The sequence below is a fragment of the Gorilla gorilla genome, chromosome 8, assembly GCF_029281585.2.
Source record: "Gorilla gorilla gorilla isolate KB3781 chromosome 8, NHGRI_mGorGor1-v2.1_pri, whole genome shotgun sequence".
Classification (NCBI taxonomy): domain Eukaryota; kingdom Metazoa; phylum Chordata; class Mammalia; order Primates; family Hominidae; genus Gorilla; species Gorilla gorilla.
Window position 1 is genome coordinate 99,085,375 of NC_073232.2, and position 20,589 is coordinate 99,105,963.

At 45.9% G+C, this 20,589-nt stretch overlaps 1 protein-coding gene across 5 annotated transcripts in view; it reads left to right on the forward strand.

Annotated features, from left to right (window-relative positions):
* Positions 1 to 20,388, forward strand: part of LDB3 (LIM domain binding 3) — a 67,679-nt gene extending 47,291 nt beyond the window's left edge. For all 5 annotated transcript variants that reach the window (XM_055353202.2, XM_055353203.2, XM_031015183.3 and 2 more), the window contains 5 exons: positions 661 to 1,105; positions 2,298 to 2,478; positions 3,061 to 3,181; positions 10,486 to 10,601; positions 17,229 to 20,388. In XM_055353202.2, coding sequence (XP_055209177.1) covers positions 661 to 1,105; positions 2,298 to 2,478; positions 3,061 to 3,181; positions 10,486 to 10,601; positions 17,229 to 17,318 — 953 coding nt within the window. In that variant the 3' untranslated portion in view covers positions 17,319 to 20,388. The remainder of the gene's footprint in view (positions 1 to 660; positions 1,106 to 2,297; positions 2,479 to 3,060; positions 3,182 to 10,485; positions 10,602 to 17,228) is intronic.
* The last annotated feature ends 201 nt before the right edge of the window (positions 20,389 to 20,589 follow it).

Consider the following 20,589-nt stretch of genomic DNA (forward strand, 5'->3'; position numbering starts at 1 on the left):
GGCTGTGTCACCCTAGAGTCTCTGCCCAGCACCCTCTGAATGACTCCTTCAAGATCCCCCACCCTAATCAAACCAAGACGGAATTGCCCCCCAATACAAATCAAGCCAAGCTGTTTTTCAAGAAAGTAATTGTAGCTAAACCTGAAACCTGAACCTGAAAACCCAGCTACCAGGTCACCTGTTTTGTCCTGAGGGCTGACCTAGGTCCAGGTTCAGCAAACTTATGCCAAGGGAGGTATTTCAGATGTCAAATCACTGGTCAGAGTGCAACTGAAAGCATCTTGCAGTCAAAGGCGAGCTGACCCACTCCCACCTCTCCCCGCCCAGGTACCCCCACCCCCACTCTGCGTCTTATGCAGGCCTTGGGCAGTCAAGGCCTGGCGGAGCCCCACCCTGCACAGCTGCAGATATTTATAGCCATGTCCCTTTTCCAGCCCTGTCGAGGGTTCTGCTGTGCTTGCTCCCTAGCTCTGTGAACACCCTGCTGAGAATTCAAATCTGGGCCATCAAGAAGTTCAGGAACAAGTCTCCCAAAAAAACTGAAATTGTACTGCTCTAATGTTAAAGTCACCTTTTGCATTTCTCTGGCTAGGAGTGAGGGGAACTGGGAAGAATGAATTCCTGACACACCTTTCTTTGGGTTTTTTTTGGCTTTTGCAGTGCCTGCATCTACCTACAGCCCGTCCCCAGGGGCCAATTACAGTCCCACTCCCTACACCCCCTCCCCTGCCCCTGCCTACACCCCCTCCCCTGCCCCTGCCTACACCCCCTCACCTGTCCCCACCTACACTCCATCCCCAGCACCAGCCTATACCCCCTCACCTGCCCCCAACTATAACCCTGCACCCTCGGTGGTCTACAGCGGGGGCCCTGCGGAGCCTGCCAGCCGTCCACCCTGGGTGACAGATGACAGCTTCTCCCAGAAGTTTGCCCCGGGCAAGAGCACCACCTCCATCAGCAAGCAGACCCTGCCCCGGGGAGGCCCAGCCTACACCCCAGCGGGTCCCCAGGTGCCACCACTTGCCAGGGGGACCGTCCAGAGGGCTGAGCGATTCCCAGCCAGCAGCCGGACTCCACTCTGCGGTCACTGCAACAATGTCATCCGGTATGGTCCAGCTGTGCCGCTGCACTGGGGCACTGGAAGGGCGTGTGTATGGGGTGCTTGCCCACAGTCTGAGCCCTGGTTGGGAGAGATGGAGGTAGGAGGCAGGTGTAGGGAGAAAGCCTCGGGTCCTTCTGGCTTGCCCTCTGGTCTGACCTCTCTGAGCCTTAGCTGCCATACCTATGTGACACCCACTCTCCCAGGGAGCTGGGAGGAATGGCATGAGGTATGTGGGTGAAGCTCCAGCAGGGTGCCTGGTGCCAGGAACTCCCCCTTGGGCTAAGGTTGAGGTCTGGGAATCACCAGGCTTGTCAGTAGGTTTACGGGGCATGTTGTAAGACAGTGTTGGTTTTGACCCAGTTTTCCTTTAGGGTTGCTTCTGGGTCTTTCCACAGACAGGCCTGGGCTGCTCAGGGGGTTGGTGGGCATCTGCCAGACTAAAATGAAAACAAGTGATTTCATACTTAGAAGCCATGGACCATGGGTGCTGTTGTTTGAATACAGTATGTTTGTGTGCATGTGTGGTGTGAGCTTATATACGTGAAAAATACACTTTTATTTAAAACTAAAGTAATACATACTTATTAGTGAAGAATTGGAAAACACAGAAAAGTAAAAATTAGAATATAAAAAAATGTCCTCATAGTCCCACTGTTCTGACTGCTAACCTGGAAGTAGACAATACAAGTTTGTATCCTGGTCTACCACTTACTAGCCCTAAGGCCTTAAACAAGTTGTTCAAACTCTGTGTGCCTCAATTCCCCTATCTAAAAATGGGTATTATAATAGTACCTAGTGCGTAGGATTGTTGTGAGAATTAAGCAAGTTAATAAATGCAAAAGTCTTCTTGAATAGAGCCTGACACAGAGTAATCACTTAATAAATGTTAGCCATCAGCATCATCATTATTGCATTTCTTACTATCATTATCAGTGGTCAACTGAATTCTATAATATGTTTACTCAGTCCCCTATTGGTAGATGTTTGAGTTGCTTCCTGATTTTCTTTATTGTAAGTGATGCAACAATGAACACCTTTCTGCATGGAGCTTTCTCTGAATTTCACATTACTTCATCAGAACAGTCACAAAAGTCAGAGTTATTGGGTAAAAGTATAAACAGTGTTGGGGTTCTTCAAATATCTAATTCCAAGTTCTGGGAGCTGCCTTACTGGGTGCCATTCTCTGCTTCCCCAGGGGCCCATTTCTGGTAGCCATGGGCCGTTCTTGGCACCCTGAAGAGTTCACCTGTGCCTACTGCAAGACTTCCCTGGCAGATGTGTGCTTTGTGGAAGAGCAGAACAACGTTTACTGTGAGCGATGTTATGAGCAATTCTTTGCCCCGCTGTGTGCCAAGTGCAACACCAAAATTATGGGGGTAAGTGGGAGGCCTCCATTTCCTCTGACCCATGTCTCTTCCCCAGCCCTTCCCCAAGATTGTGGGATCCCATTAGGAAGCCAAGAAGTTGCTGGTAACAGAGGAAGCAACTCCATTTTTATCCTAAAAGGGAATTGGTTTGCCACCAATAAACTTGGGGATAAATGAACTTGATGCAAGAGATGATTGTGTGCCTGTTCCACACAGCTTGAAGTGGTGGTGGAACTTCTGCCAAGCAAGTGGTTGCTTCACAGCCTGACCTTACCACTCACCAGAATGTGGCCTTAACCCTCAATGCCCCTTTGGTAAATGACAGTAATAAGCAGTACCTCCTCCCAGGTTTAATGGGAGGATTAAGCATCACAGTTTATGTAAGAAAGCACAGAACCTGGCACCCAGCTGGAGAGTGACAACCCCTTCTCTGACGCCCCTGGGTCTTTCTTCAGAGTGACCAAGGCCTGCATCCTGAGCTCTCCTGCCCCGTTCCCTGGTGGGATGCTCGGGCAGTGGCTGGAGCCTGGTGGGGTAGTCAAGCCCGCTCCCTCTCTCCTTTCTGTCCTGAGCTTAGGCTCTTTCCCCCAGGAAGTAATGCATGCCTTGAGACAGACATGGCACACCACCTGCTTCGTCTGTGCGGCCTGCAAGAAGCCTTTTGGGAACAGCCTCTTCCACATGGAAGACGGGGAACCCTACTGCGAGAAAGGTAGGAACACTTCGATGGCATGTGGGGAGGCCCCACAGCCTGGGAGAAAGGGGCAGGCACAGGGAACTAACTCCTGCCTAATCCATTCACATCCGACCACCCAGAGGCCTTTATTTCTGGAAGAAACCTTTGTTTTTGCTTTTAATGGCAGAATCATGCTAATATCACACAAAGGAAGTTAACTATCTCCCCTGCCCATATGGTTGCAGCTTTGGGGAGAGTGAGGTGCAGAGTCTATAGCTTATTTTATGCATCAAATATGTGGATCTGGTTAGGTGAGGTGGCTCGCACCTTAATCCCAGCACTTTGGGAGGCCGAGGCAGAAGAATTGCTTGAGCCCAGGAGTTTGACACCAGCAACATAGCAAGACCCAGTCTCTACAAAAAATATAAACATTAGCCAGGTGTGGTGGCGCGTGCCTGTAGTCTCAGCTACTCAGGAGGCTGAAGTGGGAGGGTCGCTTGAGTCCAGGAGTTCGAGGCTGCAGTAACCTGTGATAGCACCACTGTATTCAGCCTAGGCAACAGAGTAAGATCCTGTATCTCAAAAAAAAAAAAAAATGTAGATCACAAGTTGGCATCTTATGACCACTGGGAAACCTTTCAGGTTATTTTGATTTGGAGACCACAAGGTCTAGTCTGAAAAGGCCTTGGCTGTGGACTTTGTCCTTCATTCTATTCCTGGTTCCACTTTGGGCTGCTTTGTAAACCTGAGCAAGTTACTAACCTTCTCTGAGCCTTACTTTCCTCGTCTGTAAACACCTGCCTTACAGAGCTGTGGTGAGGATTAAACCAGAGAAGGCGTGTAGAGCATCATATATGCGAGACCCCTTCCTCTGCCCCTGTGATATTTATCAGACTTTGATGTTCCTGCAGATTCCTGTAATCTCACGGAGTGAATTCAGAGTTTCTCTGTACCCCAAAATGCTATATGTTATCTTAAAATGTCAAGTAAATTATTGTAAATTCAAGAGACAAAGCACTTCATTAGATAGGTGGAAGTCAGTCACTCATTTATTCGGAGACTTCCCCCTTCAGAGACTTCCCCCTTCAGAAAGGATTTGAAGCAGGTTCCAGAAAAGGTAACACAGACATGAAGGCTAAGACAGTAGAACCAGAAAATCAGAGGCGGGAAAAGCAGGCATGCTGATTATGAAGAATAACAGAGCTGCAGGGACTAACTGGGTAGCAAATTTGAGGGCAAAAAGAGAAACACAGTAAGTTAGTTTACTTTAAAATCAGAAAGGAGAAAACATTCAGTCCTCAAGGGAAAAAGCAAAACAAAATAAAACTTCTTTCCCCTGACTGTAAATTAGAAAGTAAACATCTTGGCTGGGCGCGGTGGCTCACGCCTGTAATCCCAGCACTTTGAGAGGCCAAGGCAGGCGAATCACCTGAGGTCAGGAGTTCAAGACCAGCCTGGCCAAAATGGTGAAACCCCATCTCTACAAAAATATGAAAATTAGCCGAGCATGATGGCGGGTGTCTGTAATCCCAGCTACTCAGGAGGCTGAGGTGGAAGAATCGCTTGAACCCGGGAGGCAGAGGTTGCAGTGAGCTGAGATACTGCCGTTGCACTCCAGCCTGGGTGACACAGTGAGACTCCATCTGAAAAAAAAAAAAGAAAGAAAGAAAAGAAACGTCTTGGGTTCTTGTACTAGTGAATGCCCTTCCCAGCTCTGAAGTTAACTGAATGACCTGAAACAAGTCACTTAGTTACTCTGTGCCTCAGTTTCTATATCTGTAAAAGGGAGAAGATAATACCAGACCTTTCCTTTCTCATGAGCATATGATATTGATCGGTAGTTAAAGAAAGAGCTGTTATGCTTATACAACTTGCTGTTATTCTTCTACTAAAAGCATTATAACTTCTATTATTTGAGATAAGCCGCAATTTGTGTCTGAGGCTTTTGAAAGAATGATAGATTTCCATTATCACTGCTGCCCCTCATCATAGCAACTCCCCCGAAAAGATTCTCAAAAATGATGTTTTGAGTAAGAAGATCCAGGAAGAAGACGGTCTAGTGTTAAGAGAAGACAGTGAGGAAGCAGATTTACCTTCAGACCTAGGTAACTGGAGAGACCCAGTTGATCCTCCCACCTCAGCCTGTAGATGGAACTTTAGACATCCACTACCATGCCTAGCTAATTTTCATAATTTTTTGTAGAGATGAGGTCTTGCTATGTTGCCCAGGCTGGTCTTGAAATCCAGGGCTCAAGCAATCCTCCTGCCTTGGCCTCCCGAAATGCTGGGATTACAGGCATGAGCCACCGTGCCTATTTTTGATTCTGTTCTATTTTTGATTTTGTAAGAAACCTCATACTGTTTTCCATAACGGCTGCAGTGTGTTACAAACCCATTAACAGAGAATAAAGGTTCCAATTTCTCCGCAGCCTTGCAAACACTTGTTATTTTCTGTTTTTTAAAAAATAGTAGCTATCCTAATGGGTATGAGGTGAAACTTCATTTTTACGTCTCGTCATTTTAATCAATAATTTGGAAGAAGACACAGAAGGGAGTCCTGTCAAATCTGCAGACTGGGCCAGAATGATAGGGTCTAGGCTGAAAAATGCTTCAGCTGGCTGCAAAGATGAGCTGACATCTGCATATAAAGAAGAGAGATAGGTGGGTCAGCCCTTCACAGATGAACCTGCACCCGAGCAGTTCCCAAACCTGGCATCATGGTCACCTAGGGAACTTAACAAACTAGAGAGAAAATAGATTGTTTCAGACCTACCTCAGACCCACAGAAGCAGCATTTCGTAGGGTGCCCCACCCTACCCAGGTGTTTCAGTTAGGTGTGGGAATCAGAAGTGTTTCTCAAAGTGTGGTCCCAACACCAGCAGCAACATCACCTGAGAACTTGTTAGAAATGCAGATCTTCAGGCCCCACCCCAGATCTGGTGAATCAGAAACTCTGGAGGGGAGCCTGGCACCCTGTGTTTCAACAAATCCTCCATGTGCTTCTGATGTTTGGGAACCATTGCTCTAGAAAAGTACCAAGCCCCTTTTCAACACAGAGCACCCGCGATTTGATGGACAGAAATCCTTTTACAATAGCAATAAAATCCATTAAATGTGAGGGTAGTAATTCAGCTTGGGACAAGAGAGAGTCAAAGAAAATTAGAAAGACTTAAAGGGAGAAATAAAGGAAAGAATAAATATATGAGGAGCTAGATTATACTCCTTGTGGAAAAGGCCCATGCACAGACTTTGTTCGGTACCAGCAATGTTCTCCTTTTGCAGAAATAACTTTTGCAGAAGTTGTGAAGAAAAATACCAACTTAAAAAAAAAAGTGTCAGTATCAGACCCGTGCTACCAAATTTTAAAACAAAGTGATAATTCTCCAAATCATATGGAATCGAATTTAAAACAGAAAAATGAATCAGTGGGCAAGACAAGGCATTCCAGAAGTAAATTCAAGCCTTTGTTTTGTTTTGTTTTGTTTTTGAGACGGAGTCTCGCTCTGTTGCCCAGGCTGGAGTGCAGTGGCGTGATCTTGGCTCACTGCAAGCTCCACCTCTGGGGTTCATGCAATTCTCCTGCCTCAGCCTCCCAAGTAGCTGGGACTACAGGCTCCCACCACTGCACCCAGCTAATTTTTTGTATTTTTAGTAGAGACAGGGTTTCACCATGTTAGCCAGGATGGTCTCGATCTCCTGATCTCGTGATCCGCCCACCTTGGCCTCCCAAAGTGCTGGGATTACAGGTGTGAGCCACCGTGCCTGGCCTTTTTTTTTTTTTTTTTTTTTTTTTTGAGACAGAGTCTCGCTCTGTCACCTAGGCTGGAGTACAGTGGCATGCTATCTTGACTCACTGCAACCTCCGCCTTCTGGATTCAAGCAATTCTCTGTCTCAGCCTCCCAAGTAGCTGGGATTACAGGCTCCCACCAACACGCCTGGCTAATTTTTGTATTATTAGTAGAGATGGGGGTTTCACCATCTTGGCCAGGCTGGTCTTGAACTCCTCACCTCGTGATCTACCTGACTCAACCTCCCAAAGTGCTGGGATTACAGGCGTGAGCCTCCGCACCTGGCCAATTCAAGCCATTTTAATAGCTTAATCTGTGAAAAGCCAGTAAGAGAAGGAATCACTGTTTAATTAGGTTGTTTGAACCATTTAATTTAATTTTTATATTTATTTAAATATGGAACACAGCCCAGCTTGTTGGCTCACGCCTGTAATCATAGTACTTTAGGAGGCCAAGGCAGGAGGACCCCTTGAGCCCAGGAGTTCAAGAACAGCTTGGACAATATAGGGAGACCCCATCTCTAAAACAAAAAAAAATTAAAGTAGCTGACCCTGGTGGTGCACACCTGTGGTCCCAGCTGCTCAGGTGGGAGGATGGTTTGAGCCCAGGAAGTTGAGGTTGCAGTGAACTGTGACCACATCATTGCACTCCATCCTGTGTGACAGAGCAAGACTCAATCTAAAAAAAAAAAAAAAAAAAAAGGAGATGATGGATGAATGGATAGGATGCACAGATAAATGGAGGAGGGAAGGCCAGGGAAAGCCTTCAGCAAGGCCATCTCATCACTCTTGGTTGGGGTATGTAGGGCATGAAGACTTCCCTGAAGGACAGCCTAGCACAAAGGATTGCAGAGATTCTCTCAGGTACAGAAAGTGGGGATGGTTTTTCAAGCCCAGGGCCTGGTTTGCACAGAGGCATGGAGGTGTAAGAGAAAGTCCAGGGCACCATGAGACCACCTGGGAGTGATGAGAAAGAAGTCGTAAGTGGGTGCAGGGCTTGTCCTCAGGTGGAGACGGGTCAGCCCATACCAGATAGTAGTAAGTTCTTGCAGAGCACAGAGTGAACTGCAACCTGGGCGGTAACTTTCTAAAGGAAGCAGAACGATGTTTTCTTAGCTCTGGCAAGGCAATGCATTTCTGCGTACTAAAGAAATTAAGTGTTCCATCAGAGAAGATTGATGGACTGGGATACATAAGAGCATTTGCATGACAAGCTACAATTAAGCACAAAAGGGGAAGCTATATATTGGAAAACACATGCAAGAGATAAGTGTAACTGATCAAAGCTCAATGCCAGGCTGATAAGGAGCTGGAGACAGCGTAAAGCCATAGAAGGAGGATGAATGTTGGAGTCCATCAGGACTGGGCCTACTCCTTATGACTTCTGTGATGGAACCTCTCCAGTCAGTTTCCTCCCCTTTAAAATGGGAATACTAGGCTGGGCGCGGTGGCTCATGCCTGTAATCCCAGCACTTTGGGAGGCCGAGGCAGGTGGATCACTTGAGGTCAGGAGTTCAAGACCAGCCTGGCCAAAATGGTGAAACCCCGTCTCTACTGAAAATACAAAAATTAGCCAGGCGTGGTGGCACATGCCTGCAATCCCAGCTACTTGGGAGGCTGAGGTAGGAGAACTGCTTGAACCTTGGGGGGCAGAGGTTGCAGTGAGCTGAGATTGTGCCACTGCACTCCACCTGGGTGACAGAGTGAGAGTCCGCCTCAAAAAATAAATAGGCTGGGCATGGTGGCTCACGCCTGTAATCCCAGAACTTTGGGAGGCAGAGGCGGGTGGATCACAGGGTCAAGAGATCGAGACCATCCTGGCCAACATGGTGAAGCCCCATCTCTACTAAAAATAAAAAAAAATAGCTGGGTGTGGTGGCATGTGCCTGCCCTCCCAGCTACTTGGGAGGCTGAGGCAGGAGAATTGCTTGAACCCGGGAGGCGGAGGTTGCAGTGAGCCGAGATCATGCCACTGCACTCCATCCTGGTGACAGAGTGAGACTCCGTCGCAAAAAAAAAAATAAAAAATAAAAATAAAAATAAATAAATAAATAAATAAAATAAATAGATAAATAAATAGGGAATATTATCTCTTCACAGAAATGTCATGAGGATTAAACAGGAGGCATAATGGCACTCAAATCATTGTTCCTTTCCCTCTTTGCATCAGTTATGAAGACTTTCAAAATAAGAGCCAACATTTTTGAGTGTTTGTGCCAAATAGTTCACTTACATTATCTTATTTAATCCACTCAAAACCCCATGAGTTCGGTACAATAATTATTCCCATTATATAGATGAGAAGGTTGAGGCCTTGAGAAGTTACGCCACTTGCCCCAGGTTTGAACATTTCTTAATAGAGTTGGGATTTGAACCCAGCTCTTCCTTTATTCAGAGTCCAATTTTGTAACCCCCATAGCACACTGGCACTCAGTAAGACGTGGTCTAAGACAATGAATGGACATACTATCCACAAGAAGAACAGGAAATCACTTAAGAAAAAGCCAACTGTGGAAGAGTTATGGAGGAATGCGTACACTTCTCAGGAGGGATGAAGGCTTTGTAAACGGGATGGAGCTTTTCTAGAATAATCTAGAGATGTTCTACAATTAGTGTGGTAGAACTGTAGCCCCTTTGGGCCTAGAGAGGACAGCTGCCCTGGTGAAGGAGCACAGAACCTGACCCACTGTGCTTCAGCTGTGGGATGCTGGCTGGGCCCTTCACCTCTTTGAGTCTCAATTTTCTCATCCACAAAACAAAACAAAAAGATAATAATAGTTCAATTTCTGAGGGATTTTGTGATGATCAGTTTCATTCATTGATGAACTGATTGATTGGTTAATGCGTTCATTCCCTATATATGTTTTGGATATTGACTGTGTGTCAGGCATTGTGCTGGGAGTGCAAAGAAAGCTAAGATGTAGTCCCTGACATTGAGATACTTGTAAATAACACCATCCATGTGAAAATGCTTGGTAAATTGCAAAGCATCATATCAATAATATTTAATAGCATTATCTCCTTGGTTGGGGGTAGGGAAGGAGGAGGAGGACATGCCCCAATAAAGTAGTTCAAATACTGTTTATAGTAGTAAAAACTTGTTGTCAACACAAATGCCCCATGACAGAAGAATGGCCAAGCAAAGAAAATTCTATAACTCTTAAATACGTTGGACCCACATTCTTCCAAACTAAGCATAGATGTTTGGAAATGTGGATTGTTTTCTCTTTGGGGCTTGATCCGTTTGGTCTATTAGAGGTGACAGAAGCAGAGGAGACAATCTCCCTGCAGAAGATTGATGACAATTCCAGAAAGTGTTTGCAAATCAAACCAGCACAAGATGGTGTCTAAGCCTGGGTCTGAACAACATCAATGCAATGATTGGAAAATGGAAAACTATCAGTCATGTAACTGAGTATTTCATCTGTGAGATGACAAACAACCAATTAGATTTCACCCCCTGCTTCTGCCCACTGATTTGGGGTTTGTCTTGGCTTTGGGTCCCCGCTGCCCCGCCTGGGTGCATGGTCTTCACTCTGCTTTTCATTTCAGACTACATCAATCTGTTCAGCACCAAGTGCCATGGCTGCGATTTCCCCGTGGAGGCTGGCGACAAGTTTATCGAAGCCCTGGGCCACACTTGGCACGACACCTGCTTCATTTGCGCAGTATGTCTCTAGCTTGGGGCTCTGGCTTTCTGAGAAGAGGCAGGAGGGAGGAAGTGGGAGCCAGATGACCAACCTCTACATACCTTGCCATGCCAGCTTTCTGACATCCTGATCATTTTTAAAAGCTGGCAAACACCATGATGCCTCGATACATCACAGTCGAACAAAGTTTCATTCCTAATAATTATTTATAAACCAATGTGGCTTTGTTACTTTCCATTTCGTTAAGGACAACAGAGTGTCCCAGGGTTTGGCAAACCAGCGGCTTGTCTCACCAGCAGTGTTGTCAGTGGGCAAAAGCAGCAGATGGTGCTTGGCTTTGAGAGGGGCAGTTGGCTTCCCATGGTTATATGTCACTTCAGATATGATGGAGTGACTTGAAGGTTTTCCCCTCCAAATTGTTACCCCAAACACTAGATTGGAGCTGACTAATCCTATGAAAAGCTGAGATAGGGTTTCTCTTGGTAGTACCTTTGGAAAGCAAGACTGAGTACCATTTTATTTTCCTAAGTGGTCCTTTCCTGATATATAGCTGCCAGGAGATAAGCCCTGGATTAACTATTAACTGTGTGCTACTTATTTCTGCTGAACAGCCGGGTCACTTTTAGTATGAGACTGGCATTTTCCTTCTGAGGGTTTTGGGTTGGGGTGGGCACATGATGGTGAGCCTACAGACATTTAGACTCTGAAGGAGAGGTAGGAAACAGTCATCCCTGAGAAAGCCTCCTAATGTCAATCTGTCATTGCCTAATCTTGATTTGAGAATTTTTTTTTTTTTTGAGATGGAGCTTCTGCTCTTGTTGCCCAGGCTGGAGTACAGTGGCATGATCTCGGTTCATTGCAACCTCCGCCTCCTGGGTTCAAGCGATTCTTCTGCTTCAGCCTCCCGAGTAGCTGGGACTACAGGCACATGCCACCATGCCTGGCTAATTTTGTGTATTTTTAGTAGAGAGGGGATTTCACCATGTTGGCGAGACTGGTCTCAAACTCCTGACCTCAGGTGATTCACCCACCTTGGCCTCCCAAATTGTGGGAATACAGGCGTGAGCCACCACGCCTGGCTGATTTGGGAAAATTAAGACCCCTCTACTATTTTTTTTTAACCAGAGTGTCTCAAGGTAAATTTTGGAAATGTATGAAATATCTGTACAGTTTTTACTTGAATAATTTTTATAGATTTCTGACATAGGATGACCCTAGTCATAAAGTTTACGGCCATATACTTTTGGTTCCACACTTCGCTTCCATACCCCGCCATCTGTGGGACGCACTGTATTCACTCTGTGTGTCGGTTTGCTAGGGCTGTCTTGACAAATTACTGCAAACTGATGGCTCAAACAACAGAAATGAATGCTTTCACAGTTCAGGAGGCCAGAAGTCCTAAATCAAGGTGTTGACAGGAGGCCATAGTCTCTCTCCGAGCTACTAGCAGTTGCTAGCAATCCTTGGCATTTCTTGGCTTGCAGCTGTGTAACTCCAATCCCTGCCTCCATTGTCACAAGCCTGTCTCCCCCTCTGTGTGTGTCTTCACATGACATTCTCCTCTGAGTGTGTCTGTCTCTGTGTGGGTCTCCTTTTTTTTTTTTTTTTTTTTTTGAGATGGAGTTTCACTCTTGTTGCCCAGGCTGGGGTGCAATGCCGTGATCATGGCTCACGGCAAACTCTGCCTTCTGGCATGTGAATTTTGTGGAATACAATTCAACCCCTTAACACTCTGATTTTCTAGCTCTTTGAACAGATTCTCTAGTTGTCTTTCAGGGTGTTTTAAATACATCCCCTCCAAAAAGAGACAATGGTGTAAGTATACTGGCTTTGGGTTTGTCCCCTGCAGAGTCATAGCTCCCCTGTGTCAGGCACAGCACAGGGCTCTCTGAACCTTACATTCAAGCCATGGCTTGTCTAGTCCTGAGGCACTGCCTGCACATCTGGTTACCCAACTTCTGGAAGGATCCAAGAGACTTGGGGAAGGTCCAGGAAGACAGTGGCACAGAAGGCCTGTTTTCCATGGGCAGGCTGATGAGAGGTCTGTGTCACATGCAGAGGGAATCGTGGCAAAGGTGAGTGTGGGTCTGCTTCTGCAAGCCTCGCAATTTCAGCTGAGTCACAACAGCAAGAGTCCAAGAGAGAGACCAGAAGAAGGCGTAAAGCTTGGGGTGGCTAAGGCTGATATTACAAATAAGTTCCAGAGAGTGAAGTCCAGCCTGTGAGAGGCCCATAGCACTGCCCTTTAGAGGATCAACATGGAGATCGTTAGGTCTCCCTCCAAACCAGCCTGCATGATACTCACTGCTCTGTCAACATACAGCAAAGTGGAACATGGTTCTTTTGTTTGTTTGTTTGTTTTTTTGAGACAAAGTCTTGCTCTGTCGCCAGGCTGGAGTGCAGTGGTGCCATCTTGGCTCACTGCAACCTCCACCTCCCAGGTTCAAGCAATTCTCTGCCTCAGGCTCCTGAGTAGCTGGGATTATAGGCGCCCACCACCACGCCTGGCTAATTTTTGTATTTTTAGTAGAGACGGGGTTTCACCATCTTGGCCAGGCTGGTCTTGAACTCCTGACCTCATGAGCCACCCACCTCGGCCTCCCAAAGTGCTGGGATTACAGGTGTGAGCCACCACACCCAGCCGGAACATGGTCTTAACATTGGGAAGAAATCTTTTGATTGGAAAACTTTGAGGGACTTGAGTGATTTTTTTTTTTTTGGTCCTCTTTCTATCACTTCATATTTCCAAATCACTTTTGATGAGCATGTATTTTCCTGTAACTTCCAAAAAATTAGTAAGAGAAAGATCTGGAGTAGCTCTCCCAGCTGATGTGCTGTTTTCTCACCAGTGAGATCTCAGGATAGCACATTCTTTAGACTAACTCAGTTTACCAAATATTCCTGGCATTTGGGCAGTACAAGAGTGTTCCAGAACAAGTCTCTACCCTGACGGAATCTAGAATCTTGAAAGGTGAACAAAGCAACAGATGTGAGCAATTCAAAAGTAGAACAGGACAGTATCCCTCAAGTCCAAAGCATATAAAGTGAAGGCTGGGAGCCTGGGAAGTGCACTGTGGGTCAGGGTGAAAGTTAAGCTTCTGTCCGGCGTCAACACTTGAGTTCCAATGGAAAGGGTCCAACCTTAGTGGAGGAAAAATGTCTTACCCATCCCTCTTTTGCTCTAAGTCTTGCCCTTCCCCACTGGTGTATCAGGAGGGGATGGGCAGTAATATAACTTTTGTAGGCAGACCTAGGGGCTGCTGCAGCTGGCCTAGTTTATTACCCTAACTCTGCTGGGACTTGCAGTCAGCACTGTCCATGGTCGCTACCCTTTTATAGCCAGGCCCTGATGTCACCCAGCCACAAAGCCTGGGGGTTGGACCATCCCTGTTGCCCCCTGTGCTGGGTGGGCAGAAGGCCTCCTCCACCATGAAGCCACCTTGCACCAAGAAGACACTGGGCACAACTCCTTATGAGGGTTCCCACCCTCAGCCCCATCTCACCTATGAGCCATCTTTGAGGTTCTGTCCCTTTCTCATTTGTTGGTCTTCAGTCCCTGGACACCTTCTCTCCCCAGCCTGACTCATCCCAAAGTTCTCACAAGCAACCAGCATTGTCCCAGTCCAGGTATGGTCTCCCACCCACAGCTGCAGTCATTGACAGGCTGACTCATTCCAGAGATGCCTTTCTGTCTTCTCTAAAGCCCATTCTCACCAGTTAGATCTTGGGTGTCCATCTTTTTGCATAGTCTTTAAATTGTCACCAGCAGCTTGAGGCCTCCACACGAGCCTGGTTATACTCAGCATCACTGCATCCACCTGGGATGTTTTCAAACACTTTTGCAGCTCATTGGCTCCCAGAACCCATTGGAAGCCCTGTGTGATCCTAGGTATAATGTCCCCAACTGGACCATCAGAGCCTTGCACATGGGGCTAGCATGGTGCCCTTTTCCTCTCCAACTCTCTTGGACTGAATACATGCATATTGCCCCAAGCTCAACTCAGGGGGGTGATTTCTCTGTCTCCATGGGGCATACCTGTATGTGGGGACTCCACGTGCACTCCTCTTGATGTCAGTGTCCTGGAGATGGCTCCAAATTCTGCCCCCCAGCAGGGATCTTCACTGCCCTCTCCTAGGCTGGGACCCATGCCAGCCAATGTGATTTCCTGGCAGACTCTGACCTACTGGCATATTGCCAACCCAGGGCCCAGCTTACATACTAGTAGTCCAGCAAACTCAGAGGGCTACGTCTGTACAAACCCATGAACCCAGATCAATTTCAAGTAAACACAGTCCCTTTCTTCTATGGGGTAGGGGAAAAATTAGCATAGAACTGGAGTCTTACAGACATGGACAGAGATTCCCAGCCTACAACTTACTAGGTCTGTGACTTAAGGAAGACATATGGGCCCTCTGAGCCCCAGTTTTTTCAGCTGTGAAGTGGGAGAAAGGCTTACCTACCTTATAAGGTTTTCATGAGAATTAAATGAGCTGCTGTATATAGAGTGTCTGGCATCCTGCTTGGTCCATGGTAGCCCCCACAAATATTAATTAGTTCTCTTCTTTCTGGGATGCCTCCAACCTCAGACTATATGTTGTCATCATGGGGATATAGAATTTCATCTCTTGGGCTGGGCGTGATGGCTCATGCCTGTAATCCCAGCACTTTGGGAGGCCAAAGCAGGTGGATTGCTTGAGGTCAGGAGTTTGAAACCAGCCTGGCCAACATGGTGAAACCCTGTCTCTACTAAACTACAAAAAAAATTAGCTGAGTATGGTGGTGGGCGCCTGTAATCCCAGCTACTAGGGAGGCTGAGGCAGGAGAATTGCTTGAACCCGGGAGGCAGAGGTTGCAGTGAGCTGAGATCGCGCCACTGCACTCCAGCCTGGGTGACAGAGTGAGACTCCATCTCAAAAAAAAAAAAAAAAGAATTTCATCTCTTTTGTTTTTTTGTATATTTCTCTGCATACTTTTCCATATCTACCTTTTTTTTGAGATGGAATCTCGCTCTGTCGCCCAGGCTGGGGTACAGTGGCGCGATCTCAGCTCACTGAAACCTCCGTCTTCCAGGTTCAAGTGATTCTCCTGCCTCAGCCTCCTGAGTAGCTGGGATTACCAGTGCGCACCACCACACCCGGCTAATTTTTGTATTTTTAGTAGAGACAAGGTTTCACCATGTTGGTCAGGCTGATCTGAAACTCCTGATCTCATGGTCCTCCCGCCTCGGCCTCTCAAAATGCTGGGATTACAGGCGTGAGCCACCATGCCTGGCCCATCTCTCTTTTTAAATGGTGGCATTCCATTGGAAAAATACACCATGAAAATTTACTGAATCATCTCCCTATTGAGAGAAATTTTAGTAGTTTTCAGTTTCTAGTTGAGCACAGGTTGTTTTGTTGTTCTGCAGAGTTGCTTCTGCAGGATAAAATTCTCTAGCGTGGCATTACTGGGTTACAGGGTAGTCACATCTCCATGGTTCTTGTTCAACATGGCCAGATTCCCTATGGAACACTGAGCTCACTCACGTGTCTCTAGCAGTGCACGAGTAGGCCTTGTTCCTTTTTGGCATTGCTGATTTTTGATTGAATACTTTTTATTTTTTTTTTAAGCTTTTTGGCTACAGGCATATTAGGTTAAAGGTGACAGGCCATTGAGGTTTTTTTGTTTTATTTGTCTTGCTAGATTAATATGTGTCTAGTGGTATCTCAGGGCAGTTTTTCTTGTAATTTTTTTAACTAATTTTCTTTTCTTTCTTTCTTTTTTTTTTGGTAGAGACAGAGGCTCACTATGTTGCCCAGGCTGGTCTCAAACACCTGGCCTCAAACGATCCTCCTGCCTTGGCCTTCCAAAGTGTAGGGATTACAGGCATCAGCTACTGCGCCTGGAGTCAGGGGAGTTTTAATTTGCTTTTTCTTTAATTATTAGTGAGTACAATCTTCTCTGATGTGTTTGTTAGTTTACTAATGATTTTCTTTAGACGTGAATCGTCTCTGTGGTATATTGACTTGTGAACTTGTATTGACTTGTGAACTTGTATTGACTCTTTATACATTTTGGATAGCATGAATTGGTCAGCTTCATAGTGTATATTTTCTCTATTCCATTAAATTTAATTAATTTCATTTGATTTTATTCTGTTCTTCAGGAATCTTAGTTTTTATATAGTCCAACTCATGTACTCTGCTTCCGTCATTAAGAATTCATAGCGGGAGAAATAGGCTGTTGCCTTTTCTCTGGAATGCATGGGGCAAGGCTGTTTGTTTGTTTGTTTGTTTGCTTTAGACAGTCTTGCTATGTTGCCCAGGCTGGAGTGCAGTGGCACAATCACAGCTCACTGCAACCTCTGTCTCCCGGGTTCAAGAGATTCTTCTGCCTCAACCTCCCAAGCAGCTGGGATTACAGGCACATGCCAACATGCCCCTGGCTAATTTTTGTATTTTTAGTAGAGACGGAGTTTCGCCATGTTGGCCAGGCTGGTCTTGGACTCCTGACCTCAAGTGATCTGCCCGCCTTGGCCTCCCAAAGTGCTGGGATTACAGGACTGAGCCACCACGCCTGGCCAGGGCGTTTTCTTAAAAAAGTGATTGAAATGTGCTCATGCCCTGCGCCACGTGGGTCTCACGCAGGTCTGTTCTCTGCTCCAGGTCTGCCATGTGAATCTGGAGGGGCAGCCGTTCTATTCCAAGAAGGACAGACCCCTGTGCAAGAAGCACGCACACACCATCAACTTGTAGGCGGCCAAGGCCGCCTGTGCTGACGAGGCCCGGAGCTGCTCCTGCTGCTGGCAACAAAGGATTCAGGAGGCTGATGTTTCTTCTGAGGGGAATGGGGAGAGAGAGGAAGCGACTGAGCCCTTTGGAAGTATAATTTTAGGTTTTTTTCTTCTGTACACAGATCGTGCATTTGCATAGTTCAGACTAGGAGCCAAATGAAGACTCAAAACCAAGCTAGTTATTAATCCAAGACTGGAATTGTACTTCAGACATTTAGAGCAGAATTCCAAGAACTCAAAAGTGAAAAGCAGCAAGCAGCTTTCCCAAAGCGATACACTTGCTTTGGTCACCAGAGGAGGACAGAGCTCAGAGCAGCTGTGGAGAATCTGAAGCATTCTGCGGAGTTCTTAAGCGCTCCCCTGGCAAACAAATTGAAGTGCCAAACAGCACTCGCTGCAGGGTATTTTTAGAGTCATAGCTGAGAGCTTGTTAGCTAAGACCCATTGGGCTTTCCTCACCAAAAAAGGAAGTGTTATTCCATTACTAGCGTCATGGAGCTACCTCTGCGCATCAGACTTCAGACCTTGAACAAACTTAAAACCTTCTAATGGGAGCCCAGACGTTCAACGAGATGTCTTCTGGGAGCCACTGGGCAATTGCCAGGGCTCCAGGAAGGGCTCTGGCTCAGGTTGCAGACAGCTGAGAAAAGATGGCCCTGTTAGCCACCCTCTCTCAGTCTGAAACATCCAACATCCCCAGAAGGCTTAGCTCCTTTCTGAATTGTGATGGGAAAGTAGAGTTGGGTTTTTCCAGTTTTGCTCTGTGGTGTGTGAGAGATTTTTTTAAAGGCTTTGGGTTGTCTTTGGCCTTTGTTTAGCTTTAAGCGTTCGTTAGCATGAGTGTCCAGTCGTGTGCATGAATTTCACCCCAACCTGTGACTGCTCACTTATGACATCTCCCCCAGTACCCTCCATCTCAAATAGGCTTGGTGGCCTGTGGAAAAGAAGAGAGACAGAGAGACAGTGTCTGAAACAGGATGGCAGAATAGGCTCACATGCCCAAACTCTGGGTGGGGAAGAGGAAACTTACTTTCTGCCACCCTCAGTAAGAACACACGAGGAAGCAGGACCTCCCACCTTCAGGTCTGCATCATCCTTTTCAAATGTTCCTTTAAATGCAGCACACTGAGTTTGTACAATTGTGTTAACTGCTGGAAGGAACAGATGCACTGATATATATGCATTTGCTGTTTTGGCCAATATTTTGAAAATGTATGAGCTGAGTTGATCTAGCTATTATTTAAGTATTTATTGAAGTAGAGGGGCCTTCAAACTACTTTATACTAGTGATAGTTTGAGTTAGGTAAGCATCTTAAAGCTGTTTGGTGATAAAGAAGGCAGCTTAGATTCTGTGGTTGGAAACAGTGTAGTCGCTTTCCTTTTTAGGAAGCCCTGTTAATATGCTCATCGAAAACATAGCATTGAAGCAGGCAGTTTGCGTGGATGTTTCTCACTTGAGCACGATATTTAGGCTCTCTTCCAACTCACTCTATTCTGTCCTCACTCTTGTTTTGGATTTTTCTCTTTGCATGTTTGAAATGTTTTATGGGAATGTATTAGAACTCTTTTCTTCTAAGGACTGAGACTTCCAGGGGACTGCCATCTTACCTGAGTGTCTCTTCTCCATGAGGGAGAAGGAAGCAGCTAGCTGTGTCCCTAGCTGCAGGAAGCCCCTATTTTTTCCAAGCACGAAGCCACCAGTCTCCCCCAGGGATCACCAGGTAGGGACATGGATGTGCTCCTGCCACAGGGCCCTTCCTACCTTTGGATCTGTGAGAAGGTGAATACAAAGCAGCAGGCAGAGTAAAATCTGCTGGGACTGCCTGGAGATTTGTCAGGAGCTGCAGACAAGTACCTTGGAGCATTCTGTTATTTTTGGAAAGTTCAAATATGCAGGGACAAGGAGGTTGCTGACTGTACTGACAGGCTCTAAGTCGTTTTCTCCAAAAACTATCTATTCAATTATCAGGGACTGGTCTTGAGGAAGAAAAAAAAAAACAAAACGTTCCCAGAATTCAGTTTCCAAAATCTCTTTTTAAAGGGTTTACACACACACACACACACACACACACACACAATCATTAAAAAGTGTATGATCTTTAAGAAGAAAAGTAAAATATCTCAAAGGACGGTTTCACCACCGTCCTTTATTGAATCAATTTTTCTACATTTCAGAGCAAGTGTAGATTCTGAGGGACTCATATTTGCCAAAAAGACAAAACTAGCAAAAAAAAAAAAAAAAAAAAAAAAACCACTTAAAAGGTAGCAGGAAAAGAAGGTAGTTTTGAGTGTGGTTCACTCAGTGTCTGTGAGTCTGGTGTAGTGTCAGGAGTAAGGCTGTGTCTAGCTCAAGTTTACATTTGGATGTCCTACAACACTAAACAAAATTTTTCATAATCCATGGTGGGGAGCACACTTTGGAGCTACATTTCTTGTCTCCTCATTGTTGACATTAATTTAACATTTATAGGCCAGGCACAGTGGCTCACGCCTGTTATCCCAGCACTTTGGGAGGCCGAGGCAGGTGAATCACCTGAGGTCAGGAGTTTGAAACCAGCCTGGCCAATATGGTGAAACCCCATCTCTACTAAAAATACACAAAATTAGCCAGGTGTGGTGGCAGGCGCCTGTAGTTCCAGCTACTTGGGAGGCTGAGGCAGGAATCTCCTGAGGCGGAGGTTGCAGTGAGCCGAGATCATGCCATTGCACTCCAGCCTGCGCAACAGGAGCGAAACTCCGTTGCCAAAAAAAAAAAAAAATTATAACCACAACTTTTTGCAATGGAGTGACTTATATCTCCAGCTTATATCTGCAGTGTTTGTGTTAGGAACCTAGTTTTTATAATGTGTTAACTTTTTAACTCAGTATTCTGGCTTTGGGATTTTTTGTTTTGTTTTTGGAAAGATTTCAGAAGTGGAATGTAGCCTGTTAAAGGTGTGCACAAAAATATTTTGCATGTGTTTTTTTTTTTTTGCCTGTGTGAATTCTACTTTTTAGCAAAAATAAAGCCCCCCAAAGGATGTGCAAATACAGATTTTTCTGTGTAAAATTTTTCATGTCACATCAGAAGTAGCTTACTTCTATATGGCCACAAATAAAAGTTGGAGACAAAACAAAACATTCCGTGGGAATAAACACAACTTGCTTGCCCTGATGCTCAATAGCAGTGTAATCACCATGTTTAAACAGACAAGGATATGTGAATAACACGAATGTTCTGCATACAAAGGGAA